General features: G+C 56.0%; 1 protein-coding gene across 4 annotated transcripts in view; it reads left to right on the top strand.

The window, feature by feature from the left end:
• The window catches only part of ZNF536 (zinc finger protein 536), a 424,016-nt gene that overhangs the window by 265,704 nt on the left and 140,830 nt on the right, over positions 1-17,482 (top strand). For all 4 annotated transcript variants that reach the window (XM_041732391.1, XM_041732402.1, XM_041732396.1 and 1 more), the window contains exon 5: positions 8,849-10,420. In XM_041732391.1, coding sequence (XP_041588325.1) covers positions 8,849-10,420 — 1,572 coding nt within the window. The remainder of the gene's footprint in view (positions 1-8,848; positions 10,421-17,482) is intronic.

Below are 17,482 nucleotides of genomic sequence, written 5' to 3'. Positions count from 1 at the left end.
GGTGCCGCAGGCGCGCGGCGCTGGACACCGGGACGTTGGGGGGGCCTGCGGGAGCTGCGCCGTCTGTGCTGCGCCCCCCGCCCCCCGGCAGGCAGATCCGTGCAGGGCCGAGGGAGGCACGTGGAGGACCCCACGACCCTCACAGCCCACGGGCCGCCCCCGTGCGGGGCGGGGAGGGCGGGCTGAACCGCGTTACCCTGCTGCAGACACCGTCCCGGGCATACCAGGCTGCCATCACGCGTGCCAGGATCGGAATCCGCAGCCAGCCCGGCGCAGGCTCAGGGAGGAGAGGGGATGGGTTGGGGTGTCCAGAGGGATGCTGCGGATGGTGTATTCTAGCCTCTGTACCATGTTATTACGTACAATACGATGCTGGATCATACGTGCAGGGAGACGCGTGACGAGGAGCGGCCTCCTGAGACGCCCCAGGACGGGCAGTCGGCAAGGCAGCGCCCGCGGGAGCCCGTGGCACCCGTCGCAGTCCAGGTCCACGTCCCAAGGCAGGTGAAGGTGGATGTCCCCGCTGGGAGACAGGCAGGGGCGCAGAGTCTCCCCCACTCCCCACTCAGCCTTTTGTTCTGTGCAGCCCCCCCCATGCACGCACGCTGGGGGGCCGAGGGGCTTTGCCAGTCTACCCATTCAGCACCTTCCCAAGCACACTTGCATGAATGTCTGGGGACCCCGCGGCCCAGCAGACACACAAAATCAGCCGTCCCAGGGATGTCCCCTCGGCCGCCCCCCGCCGAGGCCGGACACTCATTTCGCGACGGGCCGCCTGGATGTGCACGTCCTTCTTTCCCACTTGGGCCCCTCGTCCGGCCCCCACTTGGGGAGATCCCTCCCTCCCGCCCCCAGGGCCCAGTGCTGATGGGCTTCTGAAAGTCTGACGACGGTGTGTCCCCCACCCACCCCACGAGCCCCCGACGGGTGTGACACCCCTCGTGTTGGCCCCGGACCCCGGGCTGGGCCCCCTCGGGCGGCTCACCTGTGTGCTGGGTTCCCCGGGAGGCTCCCGTTGTCTCAGGAATGACCATCGTAGAGAAATGTAATAAGCAGCCTCACTCATGAAAACTTGGAGGCACGAAAGTTCAGGGACTAATTAAAAATAAATCTCATTAGTTTTTTTTTTTTCCCCTCTCAAATTATGCGAGTGGTTTATTAATCTGGTTTTGATGTGCGGCATGCACCGTCCGGCCCTGAGTTGAGAACCTCTTTATGAAAGTGGATTTGCACAGGGAAGCCAGAGGTGGTTTTCAAGGGCTCTTGGCTGTGGTCAGGGGTGGGCTCATGGGCACCCCCAGCGCTGCTCACCCCTGCGGGCCGGGCGCATCCGTGGTGCAGCCACTGGACGGGGTGCCCTGTGGGCTCCAGCTGGCAGGCTTGTTCCCAGACAGGGCTTCCCTGGCCTGCTAGGACCCGCTGTGTGTCCTGGGGTGCCCCCAAAGGGATGTGTACCCGCCAGGGGCGGGGGCTGGGAGTCCGCTTTCCTCTTGACCGAGGCTGAGTCTACACGGCCTGCTAGCCACGGGCTGGCGGCGGAAAAATGCAGCCAGGAGGGACAGGGTGGTAAGAACGGTGATAGGAACAGTGTCACTGCAGGCTGGGCAGTGCCGAGCCCTCCCCATGAGCCTTCCCTCATGAACCCTCGGGGTCCCACCCAGAGACGTGAAGGTCCCACTCCCAGTTGCGCAGCATCGACCGCAGGGCGCACCCAGACCCATCTCTTGACCACTGCGCTATCTTAATATTTTTATTTTCTCTGGGTGGATGTTTTCGGCCTGTTTTAGGGGAATTAATCCAGCATGTCTCTGACAGCGTGTGTCCACACCATCACCCGCGGGAGGAAGGGAAGTGACTTGCACCCACACGGTGTGTTGACGCAGCCTCCCGGCGATTTCCAAGGGGAGTAGCGTGCACCCTGGCTCTTCCTTTACCCCTAACTCAGAACGGCTTAGGGCCTAGACCTCTCGACCCCGTGTGCCTCAGTTTCCCCATCTGCACAGAGAGGTCAGGGAGGCGGTGAGGCGGGGGAGTGGCCGCCATGGCCCCCGGAGGTGTGGAAGGCGGCAGGATGGGGCGGGATGGGGCGGGATCGGGGGGGGGGGAATGCCCCTGCACATCAGGAGATGATAAAGTGCTCGTGCCGGTCAGAAAACCGCCTGTTTCATCTTCAAAGAACGTCCCAAGCACCAACTGGCAGATAGAGGAGGGTGGGGGCGAGAGGTCAGCGGGCCCAACCGGGTGCGCGTCTCTGTTTCCTCTTCTGGGTAAGTTAAGCAGGCTTGTGTCAACTACCCAAAAATACATTGGTTAAAACGGGTGCTTTTCGCAATTTTTCCCCCCTAAAAGGAGAACATGTGTTGTTGTCCTTAGTGGGGGAACAGCCACCTGAATAATGATGGAAAAGAAAAAAAAAAAAAAAAGATCTTGCCCAAAAGATGATCTTTTTTTTTCTTTCTGTTTTGAACTAGAATCCTATCATTTTTCTCCTATTTCTAAGATGAGCTAAAAGCCCATTTTGTTCCTGCGCGGTCCCCCCAACCTTGCGGTTCCTGCCTTAATGACATCCCAAACTTTTGTTGAAAATAATTGATTGAATTTAAATTTCCTTAAAAGTTTAAGAGGTAATGTTACAGTATAAATTTCCTACCAAACACTAAGTAGGGAAATATCCATTAGTGAAATTAACTACAGTTTCTAGGTAGCTAACAATGTGCCGTATACAGTAGGGCATGGCTAATGAACACTGCAGTGGGTGATATTTCATTATACAAATTAATGCTCACATTTTAATGGGAAAGTCACATAATGAATCTCGGCTTCAGTGACAGCAATTAGAGACACAGATTGTCCCCTTCTGGACAAGGCACTGTTTAGCAATAAGCAGCTGTGTGAAAAGTCTTCAGGTTTACAACATATATATGCTTTGGGGGAATTAGTGTACAATTTATATTAATGTACTGAAGCTTCGCTGCAAAGGCACCACCATATTTATCTCTCCTGGTATTAACTAAGTAAAGACATGTAGGAAGACTAAATAAATACCAAGTGGAGGATGCAAATACGGGGAAATATCCGGTCACCCAACCTAAAAGTCGAAACGCTTTCGGAGGTTCGGCACACGCCACACACGCGCGTGCACGGTGGACGCGTGGGACGCTCCCCTTAAAAGCTCGCTGAAGGGGTTTCCAAGGAGAATTACGTGGATCCACCTGTTATTCCTGGAGAGGCGCCGCTGGGTGCCGGCCCCGGTCGGGCGGTGCCGGGGTAAGTCCCCAGGACGCCGAGGGTTCCTTTGGCCGATGGAGTGCAAAGGGCAGGCTCCGAATGATGAAGGACGCGCTCGTGTAAAAATAGGTACAATGAACTAATTAAACCACCCGGTCATATATTTCTAAAAATTTATGGTACGGAGACCGGGAGAAGTTATCAGTGTTATCCCAAAGTTGAATATACATCTTGTGCCACGTGTCAGCGGCTAGCTGCGCTAATGTGAGACGTTTCCAGTAATTCATTAGTCTGTTGCAGTGATGAAATGACGATTTTTTTTTTTTTTTTTTTTAGATTCCAGGATGCCTTTTCTGGCAAAAAGTCTCTTTTCTAGAAGTGTGTTGTTTGTGCCCATGTCTTATTCCTTTAAAATACCGTGGGGGGTTTCCCCAGCAGAGCCCACCAGAGCCCGTAACCTGCTTAATTCAGGGGGCGAACAGCTCAAGACATCCTTTCCCCAAGACGCGGGTTTCAAAAGGGCTGCCCTGTCCAGGCCGGTCTGCAGAAGTAGGGGACTGTGGTCCTCGCGGTGTTGGAAGTTGTAAGGCCGGTGCCTGTATTTAAGAAGCCAGGATATTGGGGATCCCTGGGTGGCTCAGCGGTTTAGTGCTTGCCTTTAGCCCAGGGCGTCATCCTGGAGTCCCGGGATCGAGTCCCACATCGGGCTCCCTGCATGGAGCCTGCTTCTCCCTCTGCCTGTGTCTCTGCCTCTCTCTGTCTCTCTCTCTCTCTATGTCTAAAATAAATAAATAAATAAATAAATAAATAAATAAATAAATAAATAAATCTAAAAAAAAAATAATAAGGCAGGATATTGCATGTAGAAACCTCGATGTGGGGCTTTCCATAGAGGTCGTCAGGTCCCCAGCGTCCGGGTGTCGGTGGCGGCCGCCCTCTAGGACCGTGTGCCGCTTGCCTCTGCTCCTTCGTGCACTCCTGCCATCCGCCCGGCCCCGAAGGCACCTGAGAATCTGGCTCCAGCAACAGGCAAGACGAAAAGACAGTGGATCCCAAACATCACGGAGGTGGCTGCAGGACCCACGACCCCCTTGATCCTCCCAGTAGATTCAGGCCAACCTATGGCCTAAGTGGACAATCATTCAAGTAGACGGAGCCGCTGGCGGGGTAGCTTGGGTCCGGGGTGGCGCAGGGCGAGGTGGCCCCCGGACCTGTTCCTCGGCAGGAGCCTGCGGCTTGGGTAGAGTGAGGCCAGCACACTCGGGGAGCTCGGCACAGAGACCCTGAGTACGACGCAGCTCTCAGCGCAGGTGCGCTCGGCCTCGGTCGGCCACCAAACCCGAGAGGAGAGCTTGACCACCTCAGGCGTCCCCTCTGCTTAGTGCAGGCCGGTGTCGGGAGTTTGCACCCCCAGCTCCGGAACGTGCCCTCGGGGGAGGGCCCAGCCGGGTGCCCACTGGGGGCCTCCTCCTGGGCAGCATCCAGCAGAGGCTCGCCCCAGATGAGTCCGTGCCCGACTCTGCCGGTGGGGAACAGCCGTAGCCTGAAGCGTCCCCGCACCGTCTCGGGGACAGGGGAGGGTGAGCAGCAGTGGTCGTGCAGACCGTTTCAGGGTTGTGAAGAGAATAAAATCGAGGGTTTTGTTGTTTGCTTTTTTAAAACACAGATCCGAAGGGGTGGATTTACCCCCTGGAGGTTGGCTCTGGAGCATTAACCTGGGGAAGGGAGGGTGAAAGGGAGCAGCCCCCAAACAAAGCCTTTAGGAGCCCGGCAGGACATGGAACCGTGCAGAGGGGCTCTTCGTCGGCGGGAGCGGGAGCTAGAGAAAGGCCAGCGGAGGGCTTTCCGGAGTCTGTGTGCATCACGTGCAGCCAAGCAGCCCTGGAAAGCTCACTACGTAGCCCTTAATCCAGCAGGGCCTAGACCCTGGGAGACTCGAATGCTAAGAATGAGCATCTCGTTTCTCAGCCATGGCCTGTTTTCCCTGGAGAGTGGAGATCGAGGCCTAGTCTGGACTTTATTTTTATTTTTATTATTTTTTTTTAGATTTATTTATTCATCCGAGAGAGAGAGAGAGAGAGAGAGAGAGAGAGAGTGCGCCTTGAGCATGGCTAGGGGAGCAGCAGAGGGACGGGGGAAGGAGGGAATCTTAAGTAGACTCCCCTCCCTCCCCACCGCCCAGCCCAGAGCCTGATGTGGGGCCCGATCTCACGACCCCGAGATCATGGCCTGAGCCAAAATCAAGAGTCGGACGCTTAACCGGCTGAGCCGTCCAGGGCCCCCTATTCTGGACGTCAGAAGAGCCATGGGTCGAACAAAGAGTTTCTCTCCCTGTACTGTGTGGGTGTCACGCACGAGTGACGGGGGTGTGCGCGTGTGCACATGCCTGTTGTGTGTGTGATGGGCTGTGGCGTGTGTGCGTGTGGTGTGCATGTGTGTGAACTCCCCTTGCTTTACTAACCCTGGGATCTGCCTCCCCCCAACGCGACGGGAGCTGGTTCTTCATCCAGTTGCCCTCCTCGGAGGGTGGAAGGGGATTATTCATTCGATCAAAACATCGCGTGTCGGAGGGCCTGGGAGGCTCAGTGGGTTAGGAGTCGGCCTTGGGCTCAGGTCATGACCCCGGGGTCCTGGGATCCAGCCTGCTTCTCCCTCTCCCTCTGCCTGCAGCTCCCCTCTGCCCCCTGCTCGTGCTCTCTCTCTCTCTAATAAAATCAATCAATCAATCAAATATTTTTTAAAAAAAACCCACATGGTATGTGAATGGATCTGCCTGCTTCTGGGTGTGTGGTGCCTACACGGATGTGCACATGGGCCCCCGACCCCACTCAGGAGACCGGGTTTTGCTCTTGACGTGCGTTTCAGAGCCGACGTGAGCCTTAGGGGGGGACGCGACATCTCCACCTTCCCACGTTGTACGATGAGGAAGCCAAGTCCCCGAGATAGGAGTCGGGTGCCCCGCGTTGTGCAAAGTAGCGTGGGGGCTCTGGCGCCTGGGAGGACTCTGCAGACACTCCGCAAGCTCCCGAGCAGAGCGCCTTCCCGGCTGAGCCGTCCCACGGGGCCCACGTGCCAGGGCCCACCCCGGGGAGCTCCCTCCAGTGCTGCTGCCCCCGGGCTCCCCAGAGGCCCACAGAGGGGGCATTGACAGCCCAAATCCCAGCCTTTGCCCTGTGCCAGGTCACTCCCGACTTCTGGAGGTGGAGGTGGGACCCGGTAGCAGCCCTTTTTAAAGCTCCCAGGCCGTTTCCCCTTGGCTGTAGTCTTTACCCTGCCCCGGAACCCCCCGGGACCTCGAGAACCAGGACTGTGCTCGAGGCTCCAGAACGAGGGTCCTAAAATCCCCTGTTGATTCTGCTGCACGGTCGAGTCGGAGACCCACTGCCCTGGTGTGCACGTCGGATGTGCGTCCTTTGGAAATACGCACACGCGTCCTGGGGTACCCCTGCCCGTAACCCCCCCGACCCCGGCCCCGCCGAGTAAGAAGACCGCCCCTGCCCCCCGAGGCCTGGAGGCCACAGCCCACCTCTGTAGCCCCCGCTCATGAACGCCCGGTGCGTTCCCCGCAGACCCTCTGCCAGATGTGCCTCCTCACTTCCAGGTGCATCTGTGACGCACAGCCCGAGGGCCACCCCGTGCCCGCAGGCCTCACCTCCGCAGGCCCTCGCCGCGGGGCCGTCCCCGGCTTCCCGCTGGCCTCGGAGCCAGGATGCCGGGTCCCCGGTGAGGCTGTCCCCTGGCGAGCCTGACCCCCACCCAGCTGGCCACCGGGCCTCCAGGCCAGCCCGGCAGCGCCTGTCCCACTGCGGGGTCCCTCGCCTCTGACCAGATGTCCCCACAGCGTGGCCGGAGGGAATCTGAGCCCAGCACAGGGACTGACTCCAAGAAGTGGGGAAAGGAGCCCCCGTTAGCTCAAAGGGGATAGAGCCTTCCTGCCCGGTGCTGTCACTGGTCTAGCCAGACACGGCTGGGACCTTTCCTCTTGGGGAACCACGTTCCCAGCTGGGCCCCCTGCCCGGCTCTGATGTGTCCAGGGCAGCCCGTCCCCGGCTTGCGGGAGCAGACGAGGCGCACAGAGCCAACATTTTGAAGAGGCAGGCGTGGCTTCTCCAAGGTTCCAACGCGAAATCTGGAGATGACGTGGAGTCCCCTGCTCAGAGCCTGGGCTGGGGGGCCCCCTGTGTGCAGCACCCAGCAGTCCCTCTCCCCTCCTCTCGACTGCGTCGCCCCCCAATGCCCTACGACACCGTGGAGATTGGGAGCCGGGGCCTCCGCTGAGGCACGTGGGGTATCTTGGGGATGCACCGCTCACCGATGACGCGCTGCTGCTTTTTACATCAGTCTGGTTTACGCTAGAAGAGAGGAAGGGGTGGGGGTGGGGGGCCTGGGAGGGGGCCGAAAGGAGTTTCCCGGGAGGAAAAATTGGTGGATATTGGGAATAAGCTAACGGACGGCCACAGCCCCACGTCCTCTGGAGAGCTCTTCCAAACCCAAAGTCTAGAAAAAGACCCTGGATCGCGAACGGACTCCTGGAATATATTTCAGTCCACGTCTGTTTATTCTCCTCCCTTCCCTCGACGCCACAATGCGGGCAGGTCCACGTTGTATGTTTTACGGTGCCTTTTCGGTGGTGGAAAGAACAATAGAAGTTGGGTGTTGAATTTAAATAAATATTTAATTCATGAAAATGATCTTATATGTTTTAAAACACTCTTTAAAGCTATTTTTATTCTCTAGAAAGCGCTTATTATAGGTAAATTACACATTTTACTACCGGAGCATTAGGTTTGCCATTAGTACAAATTTAAGGCGCTACAAAGACCAGTAGATAATGTTAATTTCAAATACAGAAACTAAATATATTTTGTACCTTTTTTATTACTCATTTTCTTTTAAGTTTTATTGACTGCTTTTTATCTTAACTATATGTCTTTACATGCTGCAATCATAATGCACCGTAATGGTATTAATATTTTATAGAATCGGTATTTATAGTTCTTTATTTAGAAACAATGCAGTAGGTCTGCAGATATCTGAGCTCGTCTGGAATGGTGCCCTCCAAATAATGATAAATTACTTGTGCAGTATGCCATTTGCTAATTATATCCATGATTTACTGCAGAGCAAGACTTAAATCATTCATTTCAGTCTTGCGTAACAGTGCCATAAAATTTTTAGGTTTAAAAATGGTTTCCATGTGTATAATTTAAACAAATTTTAGAGCTATTGTATACACAAAATATTGCAACCACCCATTTGTTACATACTTTGTCTTTTTAAACTTCTACTTTTAATGATCACTGTGGTTGAAATTATTATGCTTAATTTTCATAATCATAGCTTTTAAATCTACAGCCGTTTTCACATGTTAGATAAAGAAAAAGATAGCTAATTGTGTGTAGATAGTATGTCATTCCTGAATAGTCCCAAATGGTACAAAATCATTAAAAAAGCTTAAGAGTACGAATTATTCTTCTATTAAAAAACAGTTGTTCGCCAACTAATTATTAGTTTGAGCTGCTTTGTTTCCAAGAACAAATGTTGATCCTTCTAGCCCTGTTCAGCACACCAAAATGAGATAAACGCTCTCTCTCTTTCTCCTTGTACCGAAACCTTGCAGGTGAGAAGCCCTACAAGTGTCCCCACTGTGATTACGCCGGCACCCAGTCAGCGTCCCTAAAATACCACCTCGAGCGGCATCACCGGGAGAGGCAGAATGGAGCCGGGCCGCTGTCCGGGCCGCCCCCCAGCCAAGACCACCGGGACGAGCTGCCCAGCAAAGCCGCTTTGTTCATCCGGCCGGACATTCTGCGGGGGGCCTTCAAGGGCCTCCCCGGGATCGACTTCAGAGGCGGCCCCGCCTCTCAGCAGTGGACAGCCGGAGTGCTCTCGTCCGCGGACCACTCGGGCCAGGCCAGCGGCGTGGCTCCCGAGGCTCCCTCGGAGGCCCTGAAGGGCGCCGACCTGCCTTCCAAAAGCACCCACTTCTCCGACATCGGGAGAGCGTATCAGAGCATCGTGAACAACGGTGTGAATTTCCAGGGGTCCTTGCAAGCCTTCATGGACAGCTTCGTCCTCAGCTCCTTGAAGAAGGAGAAGGACGTGAAGGACAAGACCCTGTCCGACCCTCCCTCCACAAAGGTGCACGGGCCGGACGGCGGTGAGGACAAAGCCGGCGGGAAGGCGGGCCCCAGGAAGTCGGAGAAATCTCAGTACGAGCCTCTAGACTTGTCGGTGCGGCCCGACGCCGCCTCGCTCCCGGGCTCGTCGGTGACCGTGCAAGACAGCATCGCGTGGCACGGCTGCTTGTTCTGCGCCTTCACGACGTCGTCCATGGAGCTGATGGCCCTGCACCTGCAGGCCAACCACCTGGGCAAAGCCAAGCGCAAAGACAGCGCCGTCGGGGTGACGGTCAACTGCAAGGACCAAGCCCGGGAGGCCGGCAAAGCGGCCCTGCTGCCCTCCGTACAGTCCAGCAAAGAGATGGCCCTTTCCAACATGCTTGGGCCTCTGGAGGCTGCTTCCGAGAAGACGGCCCAAGGAGCCGCCAAGGAGACTCTGGGGGAGCCGAAGAGCGGCGCGTGGCCCGGCCTGGTGGACCCCGCGTTCTGTAACTTCCCGTCAGACTTCTACAAGCAGTTTGGCGTCTACCCGGGCCTGGTGGGCTCGGGGGCCCCCGGTTCCTGCGCCGGCAAGGAGCCCGACGGGAAGGCCCACTCGGAAGACGACGCCCCGATCCTGATCCCCGAGACCGCCAACAAGAGCGCTCCCGACGACCTCTCCGACATTGCCTCCTCCGAGGACATGGACTCCTCCAAGGGGGAGAACAACGACGAAGAGGATCTGGAAACGGAGCCCGAGATGATGAGCAAGCCCCAGTCGGCCCTCGGCAAGGACGGCGGCGGCGACGGCGGGGACGGCCTGCTGCCCGCGGGCGCCCCTCAGCCCGTCCAGGGACTGGTGTCGCCGGGACCCCAGGCGCCCGAGAAGCAGTGGCACGGCCCGGGCCTCCTTCCAGCCCAGGACCCCTCGGCGGGCCTGCCCAAGCCGGAGCGGGGCCCCCCGGGCCTGGAGAAGCCGCTGAACATGTTGTCGGTCCTCAGGGCCTACAGTTCTGATGGCTTAGCAGCCTTTAACGGACTTGCCAGTAGCACAGCAAATTCTGGATGTATCAAGAGGCCAGACTTGTGTGGTAAGTTTTAGAATCGTCTTCCTTTAGTTCCTTTCCCGAAACATCAGTGCCGAATCGTGCGTTTTTAAAAAGTTGAGGTAGACGCCCCCGTTGGCACGCGTTTGAACTAACCGTGCGAGCCCCCCAGCGATGCTGTATGTGCAGTGTAGACAATCACCAGGGTCGATCTCCACTGGAAGTTCTCGCACTCACGCCTCCGGGCCGGGGTCGCACTCCCGGGAAATGACCCAAATGTACGGACGGACGGCGTGGGGGTGCGGGGGGGCGGGGCGGGGTGGGGTGGGGGGGTCCTCACGGTGCGCACCACTCCTGTTTTTAATCTCTAACTCGAGGGGGAGAAAAATCTTAAAAAAAAAAAAAAAAAGAACCAGAAACGGGAAACAAAAAGACCCGGTGACTCGCAAACCCGTCAGTATTTCCAGCTTCCGCGTACGACGGCTAGAGACCGTCGCTTTCTGCTTCGCTAAAGCCAAACCCGCTTCCTTCAACTTTCCTTTGTGTCGGCGCAGGGGGCACTAAAATCCTATCCCACCAGCTGACCACGCCATGGAAATAAAGTGATTCCCCTCTCCAACGCGGGAGATTGTTTCGGGGTGTTTGTGCCTCCTCTTTCGACAGCTCCTGTGGCTTCGGCTCCCTCCTCTCGCCTTCCGCCCCTCTGTCCGCCCATTGTTCTGAGACGTGTGCGCTGTGAGATCCCCGGGCAGCCGTGTTGTGATCCCGTGTGTCTTGGACTTGGGCCTGCCTGGTCTTGTTAGCAAATTGGCACTTCTTTACCTCCTCCCCGAATATGGTTTACCCCAAAGTAATTCCAGATCTTAAAACCTAAGAATAGATTTGAAGCCTAGAATCGGATCAAATGAACGCCGGGGCGGGCGGGGAGGATCAAAGACATTCCCCTGGCACCCAGGTATTCGTATCCCAAAGCCTTTCCACCCCCCGCCCCCCGCCCGAAGGAGGCCCCACGTGTTACCCCCCGTCGCCGGATATCCTGGCCAGAGAGGAGGGATGGTGGTGCCTCTCCACGTCTCACCTAGGAGTGGACGTCTGTGACGCTCCGCACCTGTCGAGGACAGCAAAGGATGGGAGGAAGGAAGGAAGGAGGAAGGAAGGAAGGAAGGAAGGAAGGAAGGAGGAAGGAAGGAAGGAAGGAAGGAAGGAAGGAAGGAAGGAAGGAAGGGGAAGGCAGGTGGGAGGGAGGGGAAGGGGTTACTTCCTAAGCTCTGAATTCTGATGGTAACATTTAGCGCGGAGCAGAATTCAGGAACCTGGACTTGGTTCACAATTTCAATGGATATATATATATGTGTGTATTTTTACCTTCTCTTTCCCTAATTCGCTAAGAACCGGATCAAGCAGTCAGAAATATATATATACACACATATTTCTTTTTTGAATTGTCAAAAATCACTAAATGGATTTCTGACAGCTTAAAAAAATATTGACAGTTCCTTATGCTGAATGATTCACAAGGCTCCATTAACCAGCAACCCCCCCCAGGTCTATTTTTACCCACATACAATTCATGACTTTTTGAAGCTCTTAAAAACAGTATTTAAAAGAAGAAGGAGAAAAGGTTTTTTTTTTTTTTTTGAGAAAAGGGTTTTATGTGACTCCAATTTCCTCCTCTCCCCAACCCCCGTCTCCCCTTTTTTTTTTTTTTTTCTGGGGAAGCAATGTTAAATCTTTTTTTGTTTTAAATTTTTTAAAATTTCTTGGTTGTTTTAAGTTTGTGACTTTTCTTCTTTTATTGTTGTTTGGGGGATTTTTTTTTTTTTTAAAGCCTACTCTCCCTTCTTTCAAATACCTATGGCGGACCCTAGTTCCTGCCAGGAATTCATGCATCAGAAACGATCAAAACCTGGCATGTGCATAAGCTCATTCTTACTGAAATGAGCTCTGGTTACCCCTATTAATTTCCCCATCTTCCTCTCAGTGCAGTAGGAAGGCTGCTCGCCTCTGCCTCCGAGGAGCTTGCCCGCTGGTGTCCTTTTGCACAGGTTGCACAGGTGAGAGTGGAGGGGAAGGCAGGGGGAGCGTGCACCCCGTGAGCCCCAGCCCTGTGAATGGCAGCCCTTAGGCACTTCTGGCCCCCTCGCCACGCAGCAGCTCAGGACACACCCCTGACAGCTCCAGGGTTTGTGCAAAAAACTTGGCTTGGTTAACCTTTAGGCCATCGGGCATCAGATCCTGGCCCCTCGCTCGAAAGGGGGAAGGAGGACCCTGAGTCCAGCCAGGCCAGGACCAGGCGCCGTGGTTCCCCCTCCAGGTCAGGGTCCGGGCCCATGTGCTCTACTTTGCACTCACGGTAAGATGTCAAAACAATCTCTGGCTGTAAACTGCCTATTTTTAGAGAGCACAAGTTCTGCACTTCGTTTGGGCCTCATTTCTTCTGTTGTCCTCTTGCTCGAGCTCAGAAGCAGGCAGGGAAGGCCTTTGCCTGGCTCCTGTGCCTGCTCGGGGCAGGGCGGGGGCACCATCCTCTTGCCTCCAGGATGAGCCTGACCCTGCCCAGTCTTCGCTCCTCCACTCCCGTACCTGGCCCACCCTAAGCAAAGCCCTATTCTTATTTTCCTCCTGGCTGCTCTGTGTCCCAGGACACATGAGGGCCAGGCATATCCATCCTTCCTAAGGGGCAGTATCTGGGGCGGGGGGGGACTGAAGCCTCACCCGGTACAGAATGGGCATGTGGGGGGCGTTTTTCTCACAGCCCACCTCACTGTCTTTCTAGCTTTGCAAGAAGCACAAATAATAGTCAAAAACTCCGAGCCCCCCACCACCCCCCGCCGCCTTGGCTTGGCTTTGCAAGAGTGGAAATGATGTTGGCACGAGGAATCAAATATTCCTGATGTTTGTTCCCTCTTCTCTGCTCCACTCAAAGTGGATATGGATTTCCACGCGGAACCGCCAGCTTGATACCTGGTCTCCCCCAAGACGCTGGGCTTTGTCAAAGCAAAGAATTATTCCGGTATTCCTCATCTCAGGGGAGTTTGGGGTCTGATTTTTGTCTAGTTAGTCAACCCAAATCCCCACTTTGATGCCCCTAGAAACAGGCTTGTAGGAGGAGCTAATGTCCGTCTGTTTCTGTTCTCATGGGTTGTAAAAGTGTTTGAAGAAGCATCAGTAAAACTGTTGTTCGGATCACGCAGACTCCCCACAGAGCTCAGCAGCTACTCTGACACATGCTTGGCGAGTTGGAGGAGGTGGCGTCGAACCCTGAAGCCTGTGGGTGATAGCCCTGTCGTAGGCTCTACCTCCAGGCGGCTCCCTGGGTCTGCCTGCCTGCTTCCTGACCGGGACACCTCTGGTCTTACGTTCCTTGGCCCCCTGGACCTGGGTTCCTGGCCCGTGAGCACGGCCCATTCCGGGCCAGTGCGTTTCCAACTTTGGTTGAGAAGAGAGAGTTGAAGAGAGGGGCCGGCCCAGCCCGGTGGGCAGCAGAGTCCTGGAGCCCGCGTGTGAACCTTGCAGGGCGCTTCCGTAGAGCGTAGCGCATCCGCCTGTCAGAGATGTGCTAAGGGAGATCCTGAGGAGGAGCCGTCTTGGGTGGAGCTGGAGGACACACGCGGTTGCTTGTCGAGTGGGTCGGATCCCGCTGTGGGCCTGACGCCATCGGGCGAACTACCACTGCGATTAAAGCGTCCGTTCCTTGAGGTGTCTTTCAGACTCCAGGCATAGCCCGCATTTCCTTGTCCTGCTGAAGAACATGACAGGCAAGGTCATTGAGTGCCATTAAAGAACTTGGCTGTGCCCTCAGGTTTGTTGGAATGGATTTGACCTTGGTCCCGTAATGGGACAGGAGCCACATGGGTATTTAATTAGGAAGGAAGGGCAGGCCGGAGCAGGGCTCACATCCACCCATAGGACAAGGCGGGCAACCCCCTCGTCCTGTCGGAAAAACTTTGGTGAACTGCTGGGCCAGCCAGCAGCTTGCAGGTCGGGGAGCACGGGCGGCGCGGGCTTCTGTGTGCCCCGGACAGCGCAGGGGCCGGTCTGCGCAGCACCTGGAGGGCTGGCCGCATGGCAGGGTCGCGGAGCATGTTTCACCCCAGTTTGTGGATTTGGAAAGCAACCAGATCGCCCTTACTCTCTGCCTTTCAAACCCGAGACAGATGGCTGGGGGTCATCATGTGTTGAGTCCTGCAAGCGGAGTTTGCTCTGCCGGTGTCTTCTGGTGCGCCCGGGGTCGGGTTGATGGGAAGCATTGGAGAGAAAGGCAGTAAGAAGAGCAGGACCCCCTCTGCCCTTCGGAGCTCTGGAGTTGGCAGCACGCGGGGAGGCCGGGCCGAGGGCCGAGCGAGGAGACACCAGCATGTCTGTCATGGGCATGGGCTCTCACGCAGTAGCTCCCAGCCCCAGGCACCCGGCCGGCCCCTGGGCAAGCTAGTGGGAAGGCAGGGCCATTAGCAACAAAGGTCTCAGTCGTCCCAATTTATTATCTGCAGGTTACTGGGAACCTGGCCTCCCTACCCCAAATTACGCCTGAGACCAAGGATTCCCTGGGCTTCCAGAGCAATGAGAGAATTAGGACCCCTCCTTAAAAGAAAAAAAAAAAAAGAACACGGGGTCCACTGAAACCTCTTCCCATTGTGATAAAATGAGCTGTGCTTCATCGTGATAAAATGAACCAGGGCCTCCAAGCTGAGCGCTCTTAAAATGTGACTCTGGCCTCCCCCAAGCTCGCCGCTTTCCAGCACAGAGAGTATCTGGAAATAGTCACCATTTACCGGCCACACAATCCAAAGCAGGAGTTGGGAACGATTTTCTTCAAGAGCCAGAGAGGAAATAAGTTAGGACTGCAGGCGGTGTGGTCTGGGTCACGGCCACCCGACCCTGCCCCGCCAAGTGAAAATCAAACAGATAGGCGTGGCCGTGTTCCAATAAAACTTTATTTACTAACGCAGGCGATGGGCTGGATTTGGCCCACGTGTCGGCCAGCCGGGCCACCCCCAGCCCTAGGGTAGAGCAGGATGTCGTCCTGGAGGAGGCACGCGGGAACCTGTCTGTTGTGGCTGCGCTGGCCCAGGAGCGACGTAGGGAAGGCCCAGGATAGCAGGTGCTGGGCTCCATCTATTGACCCGTGATGCAAAGCCTGAGACACGAGAGACTTTCCCGATAGAGAGAGAGAGAGAGAGAGAGAGAGAGAGAGGAGGCTCGTAGACCCAGATGGCCCCGGTGTACCTGTCCTGGAAGGCCACCCCCTGCCTGTTGCACTAAAGACTTGCAGGAGAAGACCCCTCTGCAGCTCACGGCAGTCCCAGGGGCTCCCGGGTCACAGCCAGTGTAGGCAGAGGAGGAGCAGGCAGGAGCTCCACCTTGGCTCGGAGGTGAGCGTGCTCTGCGGAAGCCTGTCCCCCCCGCCCCGATGGACAGACGTGGAAGGATGAAACAAGGTGTAGAGGAGCTCAGGTGACTGGTTCTCCGTTGAGTGGGCGTTGTATAGAGAATGATTTTGGACGGTGCCCGTATCCAAGACACTTATTGAATATTTATTTGAGAGAGAGGGGCAGAGGGGAGGGGCAGAGGGGGCGAGGAATTCAAGCCGACTTCATCCTGAGCACGGAGCCCAACTCAAGGCTCAACCCCATGACCCCGAGACCATGACCTGAGCCAGAAGAAGCCAAGAGTCCGAGGCTTAACCGACTGCTGAGCCACCCCGGTGCCCCAGCGTCCGTAGGGCTCTTGGTTGCAGCGGTCCCTTCGGTTCTAAGCAAGTTCAGATCTCACTTTTCGGTCGGGGTTTACTTCCTCACGTCTGCCGTGACCGATGTTGGATGGGTCTTTCTTGGCACGTGGATAATTCAGCTTCCAAGGCAATTCTGGTGACTTTGCGATGGCATCGGTGGCGGTGGCCCTGCCTTTTCAGTCTCTACCCAGTTCTGCTGCTTCCTGGTCAAAGGCAAGCGCTTAGGGTAGGAAGTAAGTCCCTCCTCCTTAACGTTTGGCCAGATTTTGGTTCGAACCTGTAGTCGGTCGAGATGTCCAAGGGGGCCGCAGCTGGAATGTGTGGAAGGAGCCTGAGCACTCCCCACGTGCGTGTGAGGGAGGACGCCCAAGCTTAGGCGACAGGGGCACAGCCAAGGGCGCTGGGCACGTTCTTTGGTCTTGTGGATGATTCTAAGTTTGTGGCCTAGGAGCCAGCGGGTTCTGATGAAGAAAGGAGGTTCGGTTAGGAAAACGGCCCCGGGGGGAGAACCACGAGGCGTGAATCCTCCCTGCGTACGGGAGGAGGGCGTTAGCCTGCAAGACCCAGGGGCCTCCCCGTCTGTGGCGCTGCCGTGCCTTCCTGGACACCGGATGAGCCCTCATCCCTCCTTCGTGCCCTCTTTGTGAGCCGGTTCCGAAGTGGGTTGTCTTGCAGAGACTGTCGGCAAAGCACAACCCGGCGCTCGTTTCCTTTGCCTGATTCTATCCTTTGCAGATTGTTCGTTGACTTCCGGAGTCCGGCCTGCTCCCAGTAGCAGTGTGTGTCCGGGGTCCCACGTGGGAGCCCAGTAGGGAGAGGAGCACCCGGCTTTTGGTCCGAGGGCAGATCCTTTGCGTGAGTGCAGATCGTTGCCCCATCCCGCTGGCCGCCTCACGGGCAGCCGCAGAGCTCGTCCCTTTGGCTCTGGCAGGACAAGGGGCAGGTGCTGTCCCCTGGGATCTCCCGCAGGAACCCGCACCCACCCACGGACTTGTCCCGTCCGAGGCCTCGCTGTGTGCGCTGTGTTGACGCCGAGGCAGCCTCTTTGGATGGCAGCCTCCCCAAACTCTGGGCATTCTCCTCCTCCTCCCTCTTTTTTTTTTTTTTTTTTTAAATTAAATGGGAATGCCACTGACGTGATGTCGTTTGCACTGCAGGACGACAGAACTGTTGTGCGAATACCATTGTATTTGCCAAATGGTCCACTCGTCATTTCAGAACAAACAAATGGATGGTGTCTGTAAGTCGGCAAACACTGGTGACATTTAGCCTTGTTTATGTTCCTTTCCTTTTGCTGCATATTTTTGGCTCCAAAAGCTACTGTCTGAATCAACAGTGCCTCCGAAGCAGGAGAAAAGTCTGGTAGCTTTCATTTT

Source organism: Vulpes lagopus, chromosome 2, assembly GCF_018345385.1.
Source record: "Vulpes lagopus strain Blue_001 chromosome 2, ASM1834538v1, whole genome shotgun sequence".
Lineage (NCBI taxonomy): Eukaryota > Metazoa > Chordata > Mammalia > Carnivora > Canidae > Vulpes > Vulpes lagopus.
This window is presented reverse-complemented; position numbering and strand designations above follow the sequence as displayed.